Genomic DNA, 22,582 nt, shown 5'->3' with positions numbered 1-22,582 from the left:
TGGCCACACTGGCCATGCTAATGATGGTGCATCCAGATTAGTCATTATTAATTGCCATGGCAGCCCTCAGTGCTCCTGAGCAGATGCTGAGGAAACTCATGGAGCCAGCAGGAGCCCTGGGGAGGCTGTTCTGAGGTCTCACCTACAGGCAGTTGTTCCATAAGGCTGCAGGTCAGCATTTGTGGAAAATGCTGTGCCCATGGGACAGGGGCAGTGCCAGGAGCTTCTGGGGGTTCCTCTCCTGCCTCCAATGGCACAAGAGGAAGGGAAGGCTTCATGAAGAGCAAATAACTGAGCAGCACCATCCAGGAGGCTGCTGTTGAAGACATTCCATCCTAATTCAACATGTTCCTCCAACTCCCCTGCGCAGCTGGAAGCAGGTGTGGCCTGATGGGCCCCAAATCAGCTCCAGTGAGACAGGGATTCTGAAGAGGTTTGGAGTCCTCTGACTCAGGTGTTTGTTTGCAAAAGTCCAGACTTCAGCTGTAAAATCCTGATCCAGCTCTGCCCAAGGCAGGAGGAGCATTTTCTGCTGCTGTTCCATCCTGAGCCCTTTCCAGAAAGCAAAGCAGCTGCCAGAGGTCAGACACGAGGAACCTGGTCAGTGTGTGCCTCAAGATGGGTGCCAGGTCTGGATCTGCATTCCAGTTGGACCAAAGCAGAGCTTTCCCCCATGGGGATGTTAATCCTGGGCCTTGGCTTAGAGCCATCTCCAGCTTTCATGTTTTTGGAACTGAAAAAGAGCACCATTCTGTTCAAGGGAAGAACAAGTCCTTTTACCCCAGTGAAAAGTCACAACTGGCTCCTTAGCACTGAAACCCATCTAACTCCACCCCACTGGACTCACTTTTAAGCTACCAGTCTCCATGGGCTGCCAGAACATCCTGCTTCCCTTCAGGCCAGCCAGAGCCCCTGAGCTGGAGCTGCCTCCTCCATTCACTGGTGAAGGAGAAACCAAACAGCAGAGGTTGGAAACCCAATATAAAGAGAGATTGCTCTTGGGTCTCTTTGAGGGGGAGGGCAGCCTTTTTATTAGGTTCAGATGTTGCTTTCTGCCCCAGGCCATGCTGGGAAGTAAAGCAGAGTGTGTTAATGTTGGCTGGAAGAGCCTCTGTGGAAACAGGCTCGAATGAAGCAGGTTTGTTTCCTGGGGGAATGGGGGAGATGGGCCAGCATGGGAGGCACAGGCATGGGCGAGGAGTCACCCCTTGCTGAGCTTCCTTCCCTTACTTTCTAAAATCTCCCAGCAGTGAGTGTGGCTTTGGCCAGCCACCCACTTCTCCTGGCTCCTGGGTACCTGCTGCCCCCTGGTCAGTGGCTGCTGTCCCCAAGCCAATGGCACACACAGGGTGAGCTGGTCCCAGTGCTGAGCTGATGGATTCCTTCTGGATCTGTTCCCTGCTGGGAGATGTGGAGGTGGAGGACTCTGTGAAGGGCAAGGCTGTTCTCCAGATGTTCTTTTTCACCATTAGGCAGTGTTTAAACACACAGCGATTTCCCTCCCCACTTCTTTTGGAGTGCACATAGAGGAGAGACCCTTGGAGGAGTGCAGTGAGTGGCAGGGGGAGGGCAAGGGAAACCTTCCCCAAAAGCGCTGAGCAGGTCTGCCTGTTGGCAGGGCCGGGCTCCAGAGGGTCCCTGCCAAGCCTGGGGGCCTTGGGAACACGTGGCTCATTACCAGAGTGCCTCAGCCATGGCTGGGCTCACACACGGGGCTGGTGCTGCCAGAAAAAGTCCCAGGGGACTCGGAAAGGAGAGTCTGCAGAGTTCAGAGCAGAGCTCTGCTTAGCAAAGCACCCTGAGCCTCAAAGGCTGCTCCTCCGTTCCCTGCTCCACTCCACCTTAGTCCACTTGGAAAACAGGCTCGCACTAGAGCTGGAAGGATGCTCAACTCCTCTCCCAGGCACTGAGGGGCCTGCGTGGCTCTGGGTGCTCTCTCCTCTGGGTCAGTGTATCTCAGGGTAAAGCTGGTGCTCAACCAGCCAAGGGTGCTCCAAGAGACACTGCCATCCCAAAATGCCTCAGTCGCAACTGGACTCGAAGTTAAAGCCCCAGCTCTGCCCGTCCAAGGCCATCCTACTCAGCCACAACAATCCCATAATATGATGTGCATCGTGGCCTCTCCGAGCCGTGCTCGTCAGCAGATAAAATAAATATCCTGGAAGTGCAGGCGCTAAAAAAGAATCACTGTCGGAAGCACAGCAAAACCCATCTGCGAGTGGAAGAGGTCAAAGAAGAATACAAAGGCTTTTATTTCCTGGAGGCATTTGTCAGCAAGACAAATGTGGGTTTTTTAAAATTTGCTGCCATTTCCTAGCTGGCCGCCCACGCGAGCGCCAAATGGACTTTCACTCACACAAAGCTGAGCGCTGGCTTGTGTCCTTTGTAATCCAACGCTCAGGAATCAGCAGAGGAGTCGGCTGGATCCCTGTTTGTTATCAGTAAGTGGGGGCATATTTAAAGGATATGGGCAGATTTCAACACTACATCTATAACTAGTTTATTGCTGGTGTGTTCCTCTCTTGCCCTTATTATTTATGTTGAAAATGATAAATGAGGGATTGATGATTCTGGCTGGGTCATGAATAATCAGGTTATTCCACTGCAAAGCCCCAGGGGAAGGTAATGTTTCCACAATCCTCCATCAAAGAGAAAGCAGTTTGCACGCGTGTGTGCGTCTGTTGTTCATTCCTCCACTGCTTTGTGTGGGTTTTGGCATGGGTCTGCAACCTCCCTCTGCAAGTGTGCCTATGCCCAGGCACTCCCATGATGGCATCCCAGTCCAAAATGCTTCCCAGTCTACATAGTCCCTTGGCTTGACCCTTTCCCAGTCCTTTGACCATCAACAGCAGCCACACACAGGGTGTTTGGAGCAGTCTGGTCTCCAGAGAAGGAGTGATGGGCATTTCAGTGTCCTGGGATAGGAGGGTGCAGCCAGGAGCCCTGGGGAGAGGGGCATGGAGAGCCCCAACCACAGCAGTCAACTTGGAAGGACCCCATTTGTATTTCAAGGAGCTGCAAATAGCTGCTGGTCTCAGGATTTGCTTGTGAGACAGGAAGAACCTTGGGGAGATGATCTGAATGTTTATGTATATAGAAATGTCTAATCACCAGGCTCAGAACAGGCTCAGGAAGGGAATCTGGAGGTGGTTAGCTGAAGAGGAGGATATTTTTATGCTAGAAATGTGCTGTCCGCCTGTTTGTAGGGTAGGAAGGATACGATGAGAATCAAAGGCTTGGCAGGATGAGCATTTTCATCCTCGTAGATGTGAACTCCCATCTGCCGTGGACTCCAAGGCGTGGAACTGTTTAGATCAAATATCATTAGAAGCAGAAAATAGAGCCCATAAAACTCCCTCCTTACACCCCAAAAAAGCAATTCCAGGACCCTTTATCCTACTTGAGAACAAGCCATTCCTGCATTAATTTCCCTGCTGTGGCTGGGCTTGTTGCCAGGAGAAGGAGACTCAGTGCTTTGGCAGAAGATGCACGGCCCCGGGGCAGGTCCTTGCTCCTCTGCAGTGTCACCACACCAGGGGATTTGGAAACAGAGCTGGGGCTGGGCAGTGTGGTGGCCAAGCCACGTTCCTGCCAGGCTGTGGAGTATTTGCAGGGGCTGCCTTCTGCAGTGGGAATTGCTCCCGCAAGCAAAGGGATGGAAACCAGAACTGGATCCACATCCCATGGCTGGGCAGACACTGCTGAGGGCAGCTGGCAGTGCCAGCACTGGGAGTCATCATCCTGCTACCATGCCAAGCATCCAGAGGCCCCATGCATCCACCCTGGGGGCTCAACTGCTGAGGGCAAGGTGCCCCCTGGGGCACTGAACCTGCCACATGAGGAAGTTGCAGAGCTGCATCTGAAGCATCCCAGGTGGATTCAGTCATCCTGGAATGGTTTCTGGGGGAGATAGTTGTGAAGCCACAGGGTCAGCTCAGGGGAGGAGATGTATCTGCTCTGACAGTCTTCCATTCCAGCCTCCCCACAGAGCTGGATTGACAGTTCAGTGTCCCGTGCCAGAGGACACAGTTCCTACAGGTGACCATCACTCCAGGCCTGTTTCTGGTGACTCCTTCACATTGCAAGAGATTCTGACATTTTTGAGGACAATATAACCTCCAGCTGCTTGGCATTGTTTAGAACTTCCAAAGACACTCCTGCAGGTCCAGGCTGTGACATTGCCATCTGCTGATGGAGAGGAAAGACCCAGCCTAAAGTCTTGCACATGGTATTTGGACTGATGGTTTGGCAGCAGGGAGACGTTTTTACTGCTCCAGGATCAGGTAAGGGTCTTTCTCTAGCAAATCTTTCCATTGTTTGTTAACTGTAAATAGCTGTGGAATGAAATTTGATGAAGGCATCTATTGTTTCCTTACAGCTCTGCTTTGTTGAGTGGAATAGGGATCTCAGCCATGTGGAGTTTTATTATTATTTAATTTGTAGCTGCCCATAATCAGCAAATTCTTTTAGGTGAGGCTTTTGGCATTTTATATTCAGCATTCTTGCTGTCTGTAAAACCAGCCTAAACCTTTCCTTCTGTTCCTAAAGGCATCTAGTTTAAATTCAAAGTCCATCCATTATAACTTCAGCACCTTGTAATCCCTCAGAGATATGTGCAATTACTCTCTGAAATATCCCAGGAGCAAAACTAATACCAAGCATCATCTGCTTAAATTTACAACATCCAACTAGCACAGTAAAAGCCACTAGCTTAGGGGTTAGCTCATCTGAGCACACTTGCCAAAACACATATCCTGCATCTAATACTGCTTTTGCTGCTGAGGATTTAGCTGCCACCTCAGGAATCTTCATTGGACAGCATTCACATTTTATGGTTTTATTTAAATAGCAGGAGTGGATGCACATGTCCTTCATCTGGCATTTGGGTGTCAGCCAGTGAGCTCACCCGGCCTGCACAACCCCTGCCTTCTCCAAGTTGTTGTGTTTCCTCAGGTTCTCAGCCATGAGCTTGTCTCCCATCCTTCATCCTAGGAGCAGTTCAGCCATAATTTCTGTCAAAAGGCTTGGGATGAGGACACGGGCACTTAGGCTGCAGCTGAAGCAAGCTTCTTGCATAACAGGGCTTTGCTTCTCCTTTCCATTCCTTAGAGTTTTACAGCCCTTTTCATCCAAGCCTATTGACTTCATCCCTATAAATCCAATGATTTTTCCATAAGGATTAGTGTCAGATTCTCCCTGCAGACATCTTGGGCCTTGGAAGACAAAGGAGTGTTCTACTAAGGGCTGGCTGGTGAGGCTGAGGCATTTACAGCCATGGCTTTAAAATGCACTTCATGGCCAGGCAGGGTTTCAGCTCCAGGGCAGCTCATCCACCACTGGGATCTGGGAAGCCAGGACACAGGAGAGATCCCAATAGTGCACTAGAATGTGGATACCTGGATATGAAATAAGCATTGTGTGGGTTCTTCCTGCCCTTGAAGGCCATGGAAAAACTGGGAGAGGAATTGTCTAATCCAACACCAAGGCTTCATAGCTGGGTAGAACAAGATGAAGCTGAAGAGGAAAATTTAGAGCAAAGAAACGGTCAAACTGACAACCAGGGAAATCCTGAAAGGTAAAACTGCCTCTGAGAGTTCCTCCTCAGCTTTTCAGCTTTCCCTGGGCACACAGAGCAGGGTTTGCACATCACAGCACGGACTGACTGTGCCACAGCCACCCATCCACAGCAGCTGGGCTGAAAACCACAGAAAGGGATTTCTGGACACACCAGAAAAAGGGCATTAGGCACCAAGGGATATGGAAGATGAAGGAAACTCTGTATACATCAGCATGAGGGTTTGAGCATTTTATTACGATATATAAATTTTGTCTTCTTAAATTACTCTCTATGAGTCGAACAGAAAGGGATTATGGTGGAGGAAGGAATATACAAAAATAAAAGGATATTGTGAGCTACTGCATCACCACATATACAACAGTAAAGTACTTTACAAGCACTTAGAGAATCAGACTTACAAAAATAAAAATATGACACATCCTTATGCATTTCCACCACTTATAAGTTCTCTTCTTCCTTCTCTAACCTTCAGACACCTTTCAATCCCATCCTCAGGTCACAATTCACATGATAGGATACTTTGCTCATTCTGATGGCCATTACAGTATCTGAAAAAGAATTAGTGCCTCCCAAGACTTATAAAATCCACTGGTTTATAGAGCTTTAGGGGAGATGTTTAGAGCAGATCAATTTGTGAGTGATCAGGTGATCCTCAGGGAGCAGACTTTATCTGGCAATAAAAATCTGAATATCCCACAAGAAGATCCATCATCCCCTCTAAAGCATTCCCCCATCTCACAGAGGCACAGCTCTGTGCCTGTTTGATTGATGCACACAGAAAGCACCTCGTGAGCCTGGGGAATGCTGATGCTCACAGGCTTCAGCAGGACTGAGTGACTGTGAGGAGGATGGATTCTTTCAGCTCTAAAAAAGGCAAAGATGCCTTTTCCTACAGGAAAAGAGGCAGGTTAAAACCACAATGGCTAAATATCCTAGATCACAGTGTTCACACACAGAACCATTCACCTCTATGTCAGACTCACTAAGTCTTTAGTCTTCAGTTTGCTCTACAAAGTCTTTTTTGCTCATTAGCCCTCTGGTGACCTTTTCCATTTTTTTTTAAGACGCACTCATCATAAATAGTAAATAGCATTCACTTCTCTGACCAGCAGCTCACTCAAACACTGCTATCAACACCCAAACACCATTTCAACAGTCCCAGAAAGTGTGCACCCAGGGTGCAGATCTGTCTGTATTTCACATTGAGGAAAGTAGAGCTGGGCTTAGGAAGGAACAAAAAAAAAAGAAGAATGCAAACAATAAAGACAAGCAGTAAACTTTTGGTCAAAGTTGTTCTCTGCAGTTTGTGCAACATATTCCACAGCTTCTAAAAGTTCAATATTTGGTTAGGGTTTCATCTTTCTGGCCCCAAATGCAACGACAGCAATGCAGGCAGGACAGACAGGAGCACACTGTTGTATTCCAGGGCAAAATAATCATAGGGATGAATGGGAGAGAGACCCCCCCCCACCTCTGAGACAGGGACTTTCCATATTGAAAAAAAGCCATCTTCCCCTCGTCAAAAAAGATAAAGGCAGTGTCTGACTTTACCCACCAGGCTTGCAGAGCTGTGGGCAACATGCACATCAGGATCCTCCGGAGAAATAGTGTAGCCACAGTCCCAGCTGTTCAAGGAAACTCACATTTCCATGGTCTAAATTTATCACTTGTATCTTTGAGAAAATATACAGGAACAAACATCTGTTGGCTGAGATTAACAACACTCCATTTAAAAGAAAAGCACCTCCCTAGTGGGACTAATTGTTCCTTTCAGATGTACAAACACACTGCAGGTATGGCACAAGGCACTTCTTGGCTGCCCAGAGTGATTCTTCACTGGCAACACAAAAACACAATTCAGTTTCTGGTGTTTAAGCAAAACAAAAAAGTCATCACTTTTCCCAGTCATGAGTAAGATGAACTTTGGCTTTTCTACCACTGCCTAACCCAGCCACAGGGATGGGAGTAGCAGGGACAGAGTGGGCAGGCAGGCTGGGATGTGTGCCCAGGCAAAGGTGAAGACTTGACCCTCTGTGGTTTCCTTGACCTCAGGAAAAACAAAGTCCCTTTCCAACACCAGCTTTTGCTGAGAAGAAAAGTAGCTTGTGATGGGCCCATGGCAGATACCATATAAGAAGGGATTTTTCAAAAATTTCTCCAGATCTCAGGCACTTGGCAATGTCCCAGCTTGGATGTGGTCCAGGGTGATAGTCCCACCATAGCCACCATGGCTACACAGCTCAGAATGTGTTCAGCAGCCCAGAAACCCAAGCTGCTTTCTATTTTTTTTTTTCCTAACATGGCAAAACCAGAAAATCTGCTTAAACTCAAAGGAGCAGGAGCATGTTAGGTCACTTCTAGTGTATTTGCAGAGAAAACAAAGCATGAAGCTTCCAAGAGGCCTGGGCTGGGTGCGTGGGACCCTCCAGTGTCAAGGATGCAGCCCTCCACTGCACCCTCCCAGGGGTCACATCCACCTGTGAGACTTTGCCTCAGCAGCCCCTCTCCCTGTGTGGTGAAAGTCCAGGTTGAGGTTCAGTCTCTCTGCTGGATTTGTATTTGCAGACTAGGTTTTTTGGCTTGCCTTGAATTCTGTTTTACTGTTGCAGCTGATACTCAGGAAACAGAACTAACAGTGGACAGAGTGGGCAGAAACCTGCAGCCAGTCATGATGAAGGGGATTTCTCTGAGGAAAAACTGTCCTGCTCAAAGACCACCATGTTCAAGAACAGCAGCTTTGTGCTCGAAGCAGGGGAATAATCCAGGGGCTCAAAGGAGCAAAGCCTGATGTGTGGTCAGAATAGGGAGAGTCTGGCATCCCCTCAGCTCTGAGGTCAGCCTGCCTCCATCAGTCCACTCTGTCATCCTGCAGGGATCTCCTGGGTGTGAGTATGGCCTTGCTTTTGGACCTGGATTACACTGCTGTCAGCCTCGGAGCCTGCACCTTGGCACAGGCTCTTGGGGATGCAGGCACTGAGCCCTCCACGTGTCCCCAGGAAGGCAGAGGGGTATTTCCCCTGCTCCCAAGGCTCACTCAGCAGCACGTGGCCAACAGGACAGACCTGAAGATGAACCAGCAAGTAAGTGCATCACCAACCTCACTGCACTGGGACCGTGTTCATCCAGGCACCAACTCCCTGCTGCCTAAGCCAGCTCTCCTGTTTGCTGGAGCCCTGGGGAGAGGGGTTGCTTCAGGCATAATAATCCCTTTGGAGGCAGATGCTGCTTTTCCAGGCTTTGATGCTGACAGACAGTGACAGCAGAATCTGACCACTAACAAATATAGTCCTTGTTTGTGCTGCTGTAAAGAATTCAACAGTAGGTGGAAGCCTTGGAAATCCTTTGAGGGGTTCTTCCTACCAAGTCCTAACTCCCAGTAGACAGGGAGAGTTCAGCACTGCCGTAACACACATCTTTCAGCACTAATGATGCTCCAGCTGTCAGGATTGAAGTTTGTATTTAAAGACTTTATATTTACCTCTGGTGGAAAAACTGTGCTACATTTTAAACAAGAGAACTCTGTTTCATAAAGGTCACAGTTCTGGTCACATTTACCAACTGCTTTTTGAAACTGATGGAAAAAGTATCTTTATAAGTCACTAATTTTATTATTTTTTCAAGTTTCTCAGACTTTTTTTTTTTTTAAATCTCTCTGGGTTTGTGCGTCAACTGTTCTGGGCAATCAGCTACATCTTGTTGACATTGTTAATAGGCTTTCTGACTTGGCTGCTCAGCTGTGTTCTGAAATAACTCCATCAGACTCACAGCAAGTAGGGAACAAAATGGAAAGTTTAGAAGAGAGAAAGCTGGAAATTAATTTCCGGAGCTGTGTGGTTATTTCTAAGTCTGAGCAGCATGCAAAAATTCTTGGTAAGATTTTTGGAGACAATTCTGTGCTATTTTCAAAAGTTATATGTTTGTGGGAATCCAGGCTCTTGCAGATTTTCAGCAAGACACCAAAGTGAAGATATACCAGGAGATGGGATTCATGAGTGGGGAATGTTTTACCTAGGATGGTTGCACTGACTCCTGCTCACTGTTTCTTGGTCCTGTTGCAGAGACAGTTCAGCTGTTTGTGAAGTAGCTGTTTTTAGTGCTACAGCCTGGCTGAGTAAGGAATGCCCAGATGGATTTGGGCTCTTCAATCCTTCAAACTCTACACAGAAAGTTTGGCTGCTCCTCTACAGGCAGAGAAGCTGCCCATGCCACAAATATGGAAACTATTGAGAGGGTGAGTTAACCCTGCCCTGGCTTCAAAGAAGCCAGGGAGCATCTTTCGGCTTTACACTCCTCTCTGCAATACAGCCACACCCTGAAACTCAGAAGGGCTGCAAGTGCATACAGATCCCTTAAATTAGGTATTGGAGGCAGTGAACAACACGGCACACTTGGTATGACTATACTTTTGACAGAAGGGCACTGGGCTGCTAAATCTCTCGGTGACTTTTAGAAACTAGCCCTTCAGCTGTTCATTTTCCTCAGTCTCCCTGATTACTCCTGGCTGGGCTCACAGAAGATGTGTCTGTGCATCACAGCAGGCCTTTCTCCCATCTCTGGTTGTGCTGTGCTTTGCTATGGTGTTCGAACATCCAGCTGCCAGCAAGAGCTGGGGGACCTGTTTAAATCCTTTTTTTCCTGGGGTGACAGTCTACGTTCCTCTCAGGAAGGGGAGTGACTGTGGTGCTGTAATAGGGCAGCTCTCACTCATATGAGCTGTTGGAACAAGCTGTGATGTACTGGTACAAATAACCACCTCCTCTGCATTTCAGCTCTCAAAGAGATCTGGCCTGGTGTGTGCTGGGCCGAACAGACGCTGACTCTGCAGTTGGTCTTCCCTTTGCAAAGACCAAAATAGCTCTGAAGCTTACAATGACTCTCACCTATGTGCTAGACAAGACCTACAGAGCTCATAAGGCATCATTCTGCAATGGGTAACAGGGTCCTTTGTCATCTTGATTTCATCTAAACACAAGCCAAAAATAGATACACTCACAGAAAAAAAAAAAAAAACCAAAAATAAAATCCAGATCATGAATGTCAGGAACGTCACAAAATACAAGCCAGCCTCTCACTGATCAAAACCATCCTGTGCCCTGCAAGCCTCCTCCCAGCCAGTTCAGCCTCGATCTAGAGCTGTTCTGCAGCCATGAATATTCAGTTGCCACCAAGCAAGGCCCAGCCAGAGCCCCGCGAAGGCCGCGGCCTGGCGGGGGTTGCGCGGTTGCCAGCGGCGGGGTGGATCAGAGGGTCTCGCTGTACATGACGCACGCGTTGGTTTCCTCACAGAGTTCCAGCTGCACGCTGGAAGCAAACCAGCGCTTGGCACAGCCCAAGCTGTAGTTGAGGGTGGTCCGGTAAATGTTCTTGGCACGCTTCGGGAAAATGATGGTCGTGCTCTGAAACCTCACCGGCTTCTGGCGGGGCTCGAAGATCAGCTGGGACTTGTAGTTCCGCCAGGTGCAGTTGGGAGCGGCGATGATGGTCTCGCTGTAGGTGGTGACCGTGGGGATGGGGCCGTAGAAGATGTCATCCCGATAGTGCTTCTCCGAATCGTACTTCACCTCGGAATTGCACCTACAGAGGACAGCAAGGGATCAGGAGCGCAGCCCTGGCAGCAAAGGAGGCAAGACAGGCAGGACTCTTCTCTAACCCTTTGAAGCTGGCAGCATTTACCACCTCTTACTGCACAGACACCGGGGCAGATGCCAACTCTACAACTCAAAGCCAAGAGGACTCTGTCCTGCTGGGGAATCTTGTTGGAACCCCACCTTTCTGTGAATCTCAGCATTTCTGCAATGTAGCAGAACCAGGGCAGAAAACACCTTGCAAGCAACGCTCTTCTTCCTCTGGTTTTCTTCATGGGTCCCACTGGGACCTCAGCTCAGCTCTGAGAGCTACACTGGAGGCAGACAAACACCCTGTCATGGACCTGTTGAACTTTCAAGGCTGTTTGTCTTTTCTTTTATCATTGCACAAAAATGCCCAAACCAGCTAAAATCTGGGTGCTGGGAGATGAGGGACGAGGTTGCTTGTTGGACCCTACAAAAAATCCAAACAATGCTGAAAGAGCAGGCAAAGCAAAGGGATATTGTGGGCTACGGCTGCCCAACACCCATGCCACTGGTCTCAAAGGAATTGGCCACCTGAAATGCCAACAGATGAAGAACCACAAAAGGTAGGATGCCACGGCCCTGCCTTTTTTCTGCAGCCATCCAGAAAGGATGTGCAGACACCAGGCCAGAAAAAGGGCTTTTTCTGGAATCCCTAGCCATGGGGAACAGGACTTCCACTGATTTTCCCCGCTCCCCAAATGCTCCTCCAGCAATCAGCAGCCAAGGAATGTGCAGTTCCACGTAAAAAAGATTAAAAGCTGGGTGTGTGCTTGTCATTACCTCCACCCAGAGGGGGGCTGACTGATTGTGCACCGCGTGTAATCTGAGCTGCTGTAATGTATTTTGCACAGCTAGGGTGTAAGCAAGTCATTCAGCACACATAAAACAAGACTCCGATGTAATTACCATAAAAACATGCCCGCTGGCAGTTCCTCAGCCAGCAGAGATTTACTGGGGTACATTTCCAGAGAGACTTTTGCATAGGTTGAGGGGGTTTACAGTCCTCTCACTGTCCCTGCCTCAAGCTGTGTGTAAGTGCTCCATGCTGTTTGCAGGATACATTCCACATCAGCAAAAGAGCAAACGAAGAGCAAAGACCAACATTTATCCACTGGCCACAGCACCAGCCCCACAGGAGGGCAGAACATCTCCATCACTGGCTTGAGGGACCATCTCCTCACACAGAGGAGCTCATTCAGTCTCTGTGGGCTGTCTAATGCTGGTTCCTCTGTGGCAAGAACGAACAAAAACAGGTGCCAATTCGGAGGGTGTTGCTTCTTCTGAAGACACAAGTCATTGGGGAACAGAATGAAGACCATCAGATTACTGAGTGGAGGTCATCAAGCCCACAGATGGTAATGGTTTCCTCTCATAGCCTTGGATTTTAGCTGGCCTTGGAAGGAAAGCTGCCTTCTGTTAAAACTTTCCTCCAGTTCTTGCCTCCTCCCCTCTGCCTGTGCTGCTGTCAGTGGCTTTAATTGCGGAATTACCCTCCCACCTGTCCTTTCCTTTCCATCAAAATAACCACGACTCTCATTTGTAAACACATTTTCATTTTTGGCAGAAGCACCAGCAAAAAGATAGAAATCCCCATCTACCCACCCAATCCCATCTGTACCTGATTTCCTGCACGGGCTCAGGGTTGACCTCAATGCTTTCTCCAAAAAACACCGGGTACATTCGAGGCCTTATCTCTGGCATGGATGGGTTCAGGAGCAGATAAGGCATCTGCAGGGAAGGAGAGCACAGCAAGTGTTGGAACACAACAGATGGGGCTGGCACAGTTCATAACATGCTGTAGCTGGCAGCTGAGCAGCCTAACACAACACCTGGACTGTCCTCACCTACCAACACCTCCCTCTGCCCCAGCACACCTCCCAGGTACGTGACTGTGCCCACATCTCCGTCACTTCTTGCTGCAGTGTGTTTGTTGAAATTTAACCTTGCCTTTCCGTCTTCCTTTCTTGTTTCTCATAGGAATTGCAATTGGTTTTGAGTTTTCTTTAGCCCTGATATTGCCTTTACTGATAGGAATTAACAAGTTTGAGAAACACTCAAAATGTGTCAGCATGGAGAAGTGCTCCATGTCTGACCTAACAAGCATTAAGGCCTAAGGCTGCTGACTTGAAGGAGGTAGGTTTACTGAAGTGAAACATGCATATGTATTTTTATAGACATACATACAGATATGTACATAAAATCATGTATCCCTTGCAACAATCCAGCAGAGGAAGTGATAGACTTGCTGTTCCCAAAGTCTCCGTGCCAAAAATGGCTCTTGTGCTCCAAAGGACATTCTTGTTAACCATAAAACTGAGGGTGGGGTGAGACACTGGGGCACCTTGTGGCCTCTGCAATGCAGGAAGCCAGCTGCAAGCCAGGACTTTATAACAAATGGAGCAGCTCCAATTCATGACACCAAAAACTGGATTTTTAAGACTAACTGCACTGTGAACTTACTTACTCTGACAAATTGTCACAGACCAGCCTAGGCTCCTCTGCCCACCACAGAAATGACTAATCCCACTTCTCTATACTGGAGTGCTCTTAAACACCAGTTCCCACATATGGGGATCCTGTGTCTGGTGCCTGGACCAAACCCAGCAGCTAATTCAGCCTAATCCTGCCCTCCTGGAAAAATGTCACTGCAGGTTCCAGTCTCTGCCACAACTTTTCTGTCAGCAGATATTTATGACGCACAGGGACACAGGATCTCTTTAAAGGAGATGGCTGGCAGCCTCTGTGCTGTCTGTAGATGGCTAGCTGAGGTCTGCTTTCCTCTACTGGTTTGGGCCTTCTGCCTCAGGCAAAGGCAAAAAATGTCACTGATCCATCTGAATTTGCCAAGCCATTTAATTCTGTGTCCCAAAGCCACAAAGCTGTTTCTTCTTTTCATACTGAAATTTCCCTGCACTTTACAACTGTGTAAAGTTGTACTATTAAGTAAAATGGCCAGCCCCTCTTTTTGATTGAATACTGTTCCATTGTCAAAACAGAACAGTATCTGCATAGTTACAGGGGGAAAAAAGAAAAAAAAAATATATGTTCACCCTCCCTAGCAAACACTGGCCAAAAGGCAAAGTTCATTCCTGAACTGCTTTCAACACTCTTGACAGGGGAGGGCAAGGGCAGTCTTTCTGGTCATAAATAAAGTTCTTTGCTTCTGAAATGTGAATTGTTTACATCAGACAAGCCTCAGTTCATTAGGGTGCAGATGTCCAGCTTATAAGTCTGCACAAGGCCAGAGCTCTTTCTAAAGACAGTCTGTACATAAGAAGAGGTTCCTTTGGGTGCAGGAGTCAAACACCATTTGCACATGCTCATGATCTTTGTGAACAGCAGGCAGGCTGCCCTTTGGGGGTTCACCTGCAGAGGGATGCAGATTGCTTGAACTGGTGAAGGAAACAAGGCTGGGGATATGTGTCCCTCCTTTAAAGAAGCAGTTTCAAAGAAGTGCTTCCAGGCAAACACGGCTTCACACTTCTTGCTAACAAATGCTGACACTAAGTGTGCTCCAAACATCCCCAGGATGCGGGAGATGTTATGAAGTCTTTCCTGTGTCTTAGCAGGAACACTGCTGGGGCATCTGTCCCCCAGTGTGTGCATGGGAAAAGCCTTCCCAGCCTACTGAGCACCGGGGGTGCTGCTCGGTCAGAGCGTGGGCACGGCAGCAGTCGCAGTCTGTGGAGAGCACAAGTCCCACAGCAGGGAACAGGAAACAAGAACACGCTGAAGAAACAACACCAGTGTGCACGGAGAAACGGAGGTGCTGGCATGCACAACTGACATCAATCAGAGACAAAAATTTGCTGCTGAACTTGGTGAGAGCAGGATTAAGCGTTCTCCAGGTTAGTGCTGGATGGGGTATGATGAGACTGTTTCCATTGGGGGTTACAGTTAACCTTGCTCTGGGTAGGGAAGGGTGGCAAAAGGCATTTCATATGCTGTGGATGAGCACCAACTTCAGACCTGCAGGCTTGGCTTAGTTTAGAAAGCTGGAACAACTGAGAACATTGGCAGGCCAAAGCCAGGATTTCTGCTGCCTGTCGAGAACATTACAGACTCAGACCTCTCTTCTGTGAGCTGCTGCAGGTCAGAAACTTTGAAGTAACCTGGAAGTCTGCAGAGGGAAGATGTAAATAACTTACAAATCATGGCCTAAAAATAGAGATCTCTAAGATCCTGCAGGCTGCTCACCAAACAGCAACTGATTTGCTTGCACAGCATGAAGGGGTCACTAAACAGCAACCACAGGTTTCACACAGCAGCCACTGAAAGGCACCTCAGGTGACATTTTGTTTTCCCTCCAGTGATGTTCCGAAATGTCGGCTCCTGCAAGTCACCTAGAGCTGGGAAGCAAGGAACAGGGAATATGGGGATATGAGCTTTCCAAAAGATTTGTCTTTGGGGATGAAATGTTATATGCTTGGCACATGTCAAAAGCTGGCTTTTTGGCAAGAGTTTGACACCAACTCCTTCCAATCTGCTTTAAGGAAAAAAACCAAAAATGTTCTGCCTGTCAAAAAAATACCGACTCAATTCTTTTTCCTTCTGCACAGGAATGGCTGAAAGAGGAGGAGCACTGGACTGCTGCGCTCCCTTGAGAAAATCAGGATCCCTGGCTCATTTCTAGGAATCACTGGGTGATCTCCAGACACTCCACAAATAAGGTAGGTTTCTGTATTAACCTGCACTATGGATAGACTGGCAGGGAGCAGAGCTTGCAGCACACTCCTGGGGGTCACTGATGGTGAAGAGGAGAAGCCCACATCACTTCAGACCAGGCTGTCCACAAGTGATCCGTAGTCAAGGTCTGTCTATCCAAGGGTTGCTGTGCTGGAATGCTGCAGTGGGGACCTGATCCATCTGTCCCCACTAACTGGAGCTGTGCTGGCACTTACCAGATGCAGCTTCACAAAAGACACCGCAACCCTGGTATCATTGAGGACAGAAGGAGTCTGGCAAGGAAGGTTGAGAAGACAAAATGAAAGATACTGGAGATATCAAAAAAGTGACTCCCATGTTTACAACTTGATCCAAGGTGACTATTAGGCAGTAAATGAGCTTTTATTTTTATTTCTCCTCTAGTACATAATTTGTGTCAACCAGCAAAGAGTTACAGTAGTATTAAAAAGTTGAAGAGCTTTCTTGTTTGGCTGCATTTTTCCCTCTGCCTTAACTCTGATGCCTTTCAGGCATGTAACGGCCTGGGCAGCTAAACTCTGCTTTTTGCAAGTAGCAGATAGATAAACACAGATAAAATTGGTTGCTGAATGGAATTCAATCTACAGCTCATTGACAGCATTGACTGTTCTTTAGCTGCCAAATTCCAGGCAGCAAAGCAAGAAAAAGGAAAGGAAATTAACGTGACTTGAAATAAATAAACCCCCAAAACCTTTCCCTAGGGAGCACAAAGAACCAGAACTGACTGACTCCTTTTGCTATGGTCATTACATGGAAGGCACTAAGATGTGGCATTAGATCTCTAGGGACCATAAGGGGAAACAGCTTTCCAAGTGTCAGGGCTACAAACAGGATACAGCTTCCCAAATTCCCAGCTCCTAACTTAGCTAGGGCATAAGCAAATCTCTCACCACATTTTCCCACTATGGTAACATGTCAGGTCCATGAAAATGTCACTTTACTCAGCTGTTATTTACAGCTATAATGAAAGATCTGGCTGAGTTATTTGACACACATCTACATTCTCTGCTCTAGAAGATAAGCAATATTTGTTTAACAGACCATTTATTTTCCCAATATCTGCACATATTGCACATTACGAGTAATTTATACCAGAGCCGGATGAGATTATATTGGGAGGTGATAACAGAAAATGCAAAGCTCAGGTAGAAAGCAGGGGTTTATTATTTCAAAGAATTACATCCTTCCTGCTTATCTCCCTCTTTTATTTCAAGTGGGAAATGTGTGCTACTTTGCTTATTGTCCACAGGGTTATGTAGGGACACAATGGAAATTCAGCAGCTAGAAGACATCACCCTGAGTGTCTTTCATCGGAGCCACACTTTTCAGAGCAGATGATGAGATCCTCATGCTTGTTTCCCTGATCTGCCCAGAAGGGACATCTGTCAGATCAGGTGAGGCCAATCAAGTGAGGCCCAGAGCCATGCCCAGTTTCACCAAGGAGGAAGAGGAGCGAGTGCATATCCAGAACTGGGTGGAGCTGAGGGACAGGGAACAGCCAGGTGGGATTGGCCTTTGCCAGGAGAGGACACAGGCGTGCAGCTGAAACTGGGGGAATTCCTGCAGGATCCAGTCCCGTGGGAGTGGCTCAGAAGTGGGTCAGGATGCCAGGCTGCCAACAAGCCCTGAGGCAAACCCTGCTGTGGTGCCAGATGGGTGCCTTGCTCCCTGCACCAGCCTGGGGCTTCCCCAGAGCTGCTGGGACCCACAGGGCCTTGGGAGTCACGTCCCCTGCCTCGTGTGCGGGCTGCAAGCTGGCTCAGCTCGGGGCGCTGGGCCTCCCTCTCACGTGTGCTTTCAGCGGAGGTGCTGACAGGTATGGAAGTTACATACGAAAAGCCTTTGATGGCCAAGTTCCCCACCCAGTCCCTACAGATACTGCCCCATTCCTGAAGCACTTTCTGAGCAGGATGAGATGCTGGCTCTGTGACCCAAGGGGTCTTCAAAAGGCTGCATGTCATGAAGAGATGTTCTTTTAGGTTTTTTTAATATGAGCCATTAATCCAACAGGGTTGGCACAAATGCTGACTTAGACCACGTTGTTGGGACCCTGCTGTTGTCTGTGAAGAATGTGCCAAGGGGCAAGGTCTCCTTCTCCCTACTTGAGATGCAGCTGGAATCTCCTCCCACCACCCAGGAGTGATTCTGAATCATTCTTGCTGCTGAATGTAAGTAGAAAATCCCTACATTCCCACAGCTGATTCAATAGAATACAGTCCCACAGAAGTCAGTGCTCAAGTGAGGCAGGTTGAGTGCACAAATTCTTCAGTCTTACAAAGTAAAAGGAACTCACTGCAGTGGCAAAAGCTCCTTTCACTGTTGGGAAGGAACATAAAATCTGCTGCTTCAAGAACACACAATGGATAGTTCTGCAGATGAATGTGAGCTTGATGTCCCCCGATATCCATTAGGAGTTGTGTGATGGATGCAAAGCACTTGTTTCAGCACAGTTCTTCTAGCCTCAGTCAGTAACCCAGGGCAAGAACAACATGGAAACCTCTAAGCAGATATGGGTACTTTGATGTCATTTCATTCCCCACGCTTTCAGGAACTGCTTCTTTGTGCATATTATTAAGATTTATTTTGTTGTATTTCTGTTCCTTTTGACCCAGCTTTACAGACATAGTCTAGAGAATTCAGTAACCCAAGTCATAAGAATCAATTTAATAATGTTTCAGATTTAAAAGGCAGAACTAGGTAAAAGTCACCTTCTATTTTCCTTAGGATATTTGCACTTAAGCACAAAACACTTGACAAATTCCCTACATGGACTTTATTTGAAGAAATAAAAGCCAATTTATCCTGCTACTACAAGTAAAATGAAAAAAAAAAAAGTCCCTAAATGGTGTTGAACTTGTGGTATTTATGACTCTGGCCCTAAATTGCCTTTCATATTTTCTTGGATCCCAAAGCTGTTCCCAAATTGGCTGGTTAAATGTGAATAAATGGTGCATTGTCTTTGAAACAAAGTTGTGCTTATTAAAGAGCAGAGAGTTTACTTTTTCAGAGTCACAGTTAACACAGAGCAGAGAGAGCACGGATTTTACGCACAAGAAAGTCTTCGATAAGGGCATGCAATCTCCTTTTAGTCTGCATGAGAAGGGCTGTCCTAAAGCAGAAAAATTTTGTAACATATTTGTGAGGTTGGAGCAAAATAGCTGACTGAAGAAGAATGCAACTGGGTTCAGACTGGTGGTTTGATAGTTCTGCAGCAAAGAATAGTATGAAATACTTCACTCAGATCTGGAATGTTGTTTCCTTCACCTGACAGCAATTTATTGTAACTGTACATAGTAGAACCTTGGCTGTTGGTGACTGAGTTATGTAGGGTTTTATAGTGTTCCAACACAAAGAGTGCAGGTTGTGTTCCTGGCTCTGTCACGTTTATAAGCAAAACAAACACTAATATAACAGGCGATTAAAACCAGCATTTCTTGGTGTGCAAATAGCTGCAATTATCGATTTGCCAATTCTGCATGCTCTGATGAACAGCAGAGGAGCAGACTTAAACAGAAGCACATTCATGGGTTGCATAACTGCTCACAGATCTGCAAGCCCTTGTAAAATGGCAAAATTAAAGCTAATTAGACGCTGCAATTTAGAAGTATGAAGCAAGGAATACTCTTCATATTTTTCCTATGTTAATATCAGCTGCAAGTACAGTATTTGCACAGTGGAAATGAGAGGAAGTGAAACTCTCTGTAGTCAAATAAAGTGAAAATTCCTATTTACTTCATTATTTTGCAGTGAACCAAAGAGTTAAAAAGCGAGCCCAGCACCACTCCAAATAATACAGTCCAACTGGTTCCAGCATTTGGATCCCTGCAACTTTCTGTACCTGCTAAGAGCATGGAATTCCATACATTCTCAGTGTATAGAACCCATACGCTAAGCAGGAGCCCTTGCAATGGGATACAGAATTTGGAAACATCTACAGTGTGAGCTTTTCTGAAGTGTCCAAAATGTTCATTAATGATCAAAACAATTGAAAAACTTTACCTTATACAGATCATAGGAATAACTTTTTTCCCTGTAGGAGTCGAGCACTTAAACTCTCAATCCTAACAATCCATGAACTGAAATAAATTTTCTCATGTTCTTTCTTTTTCTATATCTAAGGACTTTCTTGGATGGTGTGGTGGCCAACTGTCATATGAATGGAATGGAGACTGTCATATCCCCACTACAGAGTTTTGCAGACACCTCCACCCCTGCTGTTTTTTGCTCCAGCAGCCCTCACTCACCTTCCTCCCCAGTTTTATTTTACAGACACAGAGGAACAGCCTGATGCTGCCAAATCAGAGGCGTGTGGGTAACTCTGTACATAAACACTCCCATCGAGATGGCACACACGCCCAGGCATCTGCAGGTAAGGCTCCATATTAGGAACTGCAGCGTTAGCAGGTTTGAGATTTGACTTTCATAATAAGCCCTCACACCCTCTCCACTGTGAGGAGTCATTGTTCATGGGGAAGGTTTTGGCATGTTCAGGAGTAAAAAGGCAGTTTTCAGTAATATGCTCAAAAGGCCTTAGAACTAGAGAAAGGGCACGAGGGTGTGAGGAGTCATTGCAAAATGTCTCTATGGGAAAGAAGTCTAAATTGTCACTAGACCAGAGGTAGATAAATTTTTCTCATGGAAAGATTTGTGCTGCAGTTTTAAGCCAATTAACCACATTGAATACACACCTACAAACATCTTTTATACATGTTTTAAAAAAATTTTAAAGAGCCCTGGGGAAGAACTTTCATCATCCTTTAAAAACCTCCACCACCATTGCTGATGCTCTGAACGCGGTGTTTTAAAAACAGGTTTTATAGCTCAGGGATAGAAATAAACAAATCAAGCAAAATAATAGCGATAATAAATCTACCCAGATCCTACTCCACTTTCAAGCGCTCCACTGGCACTGCACCAGGCTGACCGAGAGCTGCAGTGCTGTGCCAGCTGTCTGAGCTTACAAACCAGTACCCCCGGCTCCGCTCAGCCGCCAGCGGACAAACCTTTCACTCAGGCTCACGCCACAAAGCCCGGCTCCAGCAAAGGGCAGCGGCACACAGCCCTTCCCAGACCCTGTTCCCAGCAACTCCCCGGGCACACATCCCTATCCTGCCCCAGCTAAAGGGCACTTTTGTCTTTCTTTCAGCCAGGGCTCCAGCAAACGCGGCTCCACGCTCCTCACAAACCAGATGCGGGATGCCAGGGCGTAATGATGGCTGGGAGCCAGACGCCCCTGCCTCGGTCCGGATGGATGCAGCTCCAACCTGTACCTACCAGGCAGAGCAGTGTCACTGAGAAACAACTAAACTTTTCTCTTCCGAAGGTGGGCAAGGGAGCTTGGTTCAGACTTGGGGTTTCACCGTTATTACAGTTCACCCAGCCAAACTGCCAACGCTCTGTGAGTGTATCCAAAACCCCTGCCCGGCACCGGGCCAAGCCCTGCCTGGCACAGCAGCGGCGCTGCCGACACCGGACCGGAGCCGCCACGGGCAGCCCGGAGTGCCCTCGGCCGGCGAGGGGCACTGCGGGGGGAACTCAGCCCAGGGTTGCCCGGGCAGTGGTCACAGGCGCCCTCCTGCCTTTCCCCGCGGGACCCGGAGGGGACAGAGCCCGGTGCCCGGGTTTGGCTCTTACCACTTTGCCGTCCTTGGCCTCCCGCCGGTGGCCCGGGGCCGGGGGGTCCGCACCGCCGCTGCCCCCTGCTCGGCCCTCACCGGGCGACAGGGAGTAGAAGGGGGGGCTGGGGCTGGGGGGCAGCCCCGAATCCGGACTGTCCAGCAAGCCTTCCCGGCTCTTCTCCTTCAGGCTCTCGTCCATCCCTTGCAGCTGGAGGTGACCTACCATGTCTGGGGGACAGCGAGGGGGCCGCGGCGGGAGAAAATCCTCCAGCGCCGCCCGCCGCGGAGGGAGGGAAGGGGAAGGGAGCCCGGGGGGCCCCTCCTGAGTCCGGACCGCCGCTACCAGCCTGCCGGAGCCCGGTGCTGCGCGGGGCAGCGCCAGCATCAGCCAGACCGGGGTGTCCCGGCCGCCTCCCCTCCACCGGCCCTGGCCCTGCCCGCCCGGCCGCCCCCGCCCTCAGGCGTTCCCAGGGGAGGGAAGCGAAGCCCGATCCCCCCGCCCAGCCCCGCGGGGACGCGGCCGAGTACGCACGGCAGCGCCCGGGGCAGCCCCGCCGGCAGGGAGCGCTGGGCGCGGCGGGGGACGGGATGGGGACGGGACAGGGATGCGCCGCGCTCGTCCACAGCCTGCGCCGCCCGCCGCCTCCCGGCGGCTCATTTATCCGGAGAGGGTGGGAGGGAGCCGGGCAGCGCCCTCCCCTTCCCCCGGCCCCCTAGCTCTGTCCCGGCCGTGCGTTCTCGGGCGCTTCCCAGGCGCGGAGAGCGTTCGGCGCCGCCCGCCCTCTCCCTCCTGAGGGGACGGGGCAGCCCCCGCGCACGGCCGGCGGGAGAGGGGTGTCCCCACACGCCTCCCCGTGGGCTGTCCCTGCCCTCTGCTCATTCCCTCCCTGCTGTCCGAGTTTTCCCTCAGTTATATTCTGTTTTCCCCTTCGTTTTATCCCTCTTCGATCTCTGCACGCTCCAAGGCTGGGAAAGGGGCCTCGCCACATGCAACACACGAACACAGGGGCACAGCTTCTCTCCACTCATTCCCTCACTGCTGCCTCAAGTTTTCCCACACTCAAAGCTGA

The 22,582-nt window shown here is 48.8% G+C and overlaps 1 protein-coding gene across 1 annotated transcript; it reads right to left on the bottom strand.

Annotated features, from left to right (window-relative positions):
* Positions 1-10,384: 10,384 nt before the first annotated feature.
* On the bottom strand, positions 10,385-21,753 carry LOC311160499 (refilin-A-like). The gene is made up of 3 exons (XM_084217332.1): positions 21,529-21,753; positions 12,809-12,918; positions 10,385-11,152 (listed from the first exon to the last, which is right to left on the bottom strand). The coding sequence occupies exons 1-3, from the start codon at positions 21,736-21,738 to the stop codon at positions 10,819-10,821; spliced, it is 654 nt and encodes a 217-aa protein (XP_084073458.1). The 5' UTR covers positions 21,739-21,753; the 3' UTR covers positions 10,385-10,818.
* Positions 21,754-22,582: the final 829 nt, after the last annotated feature.

This window comes from Fringilla coelebs (genome assembly GCF_963513975.1).
Source record: "Fringilla coelebs genome assembly, chromosome: 17".
Lineage (NCBI taxonomy): Eukaryota > Metazoa > Chordata > Aves > Passeriformes > Fringillidae > Fringilla > Fringilla coelebs.
Note: the sequence above shows the minus strand (reverse complement) of the source record. Positions and strands in the feature narration are given on the sequence as shown.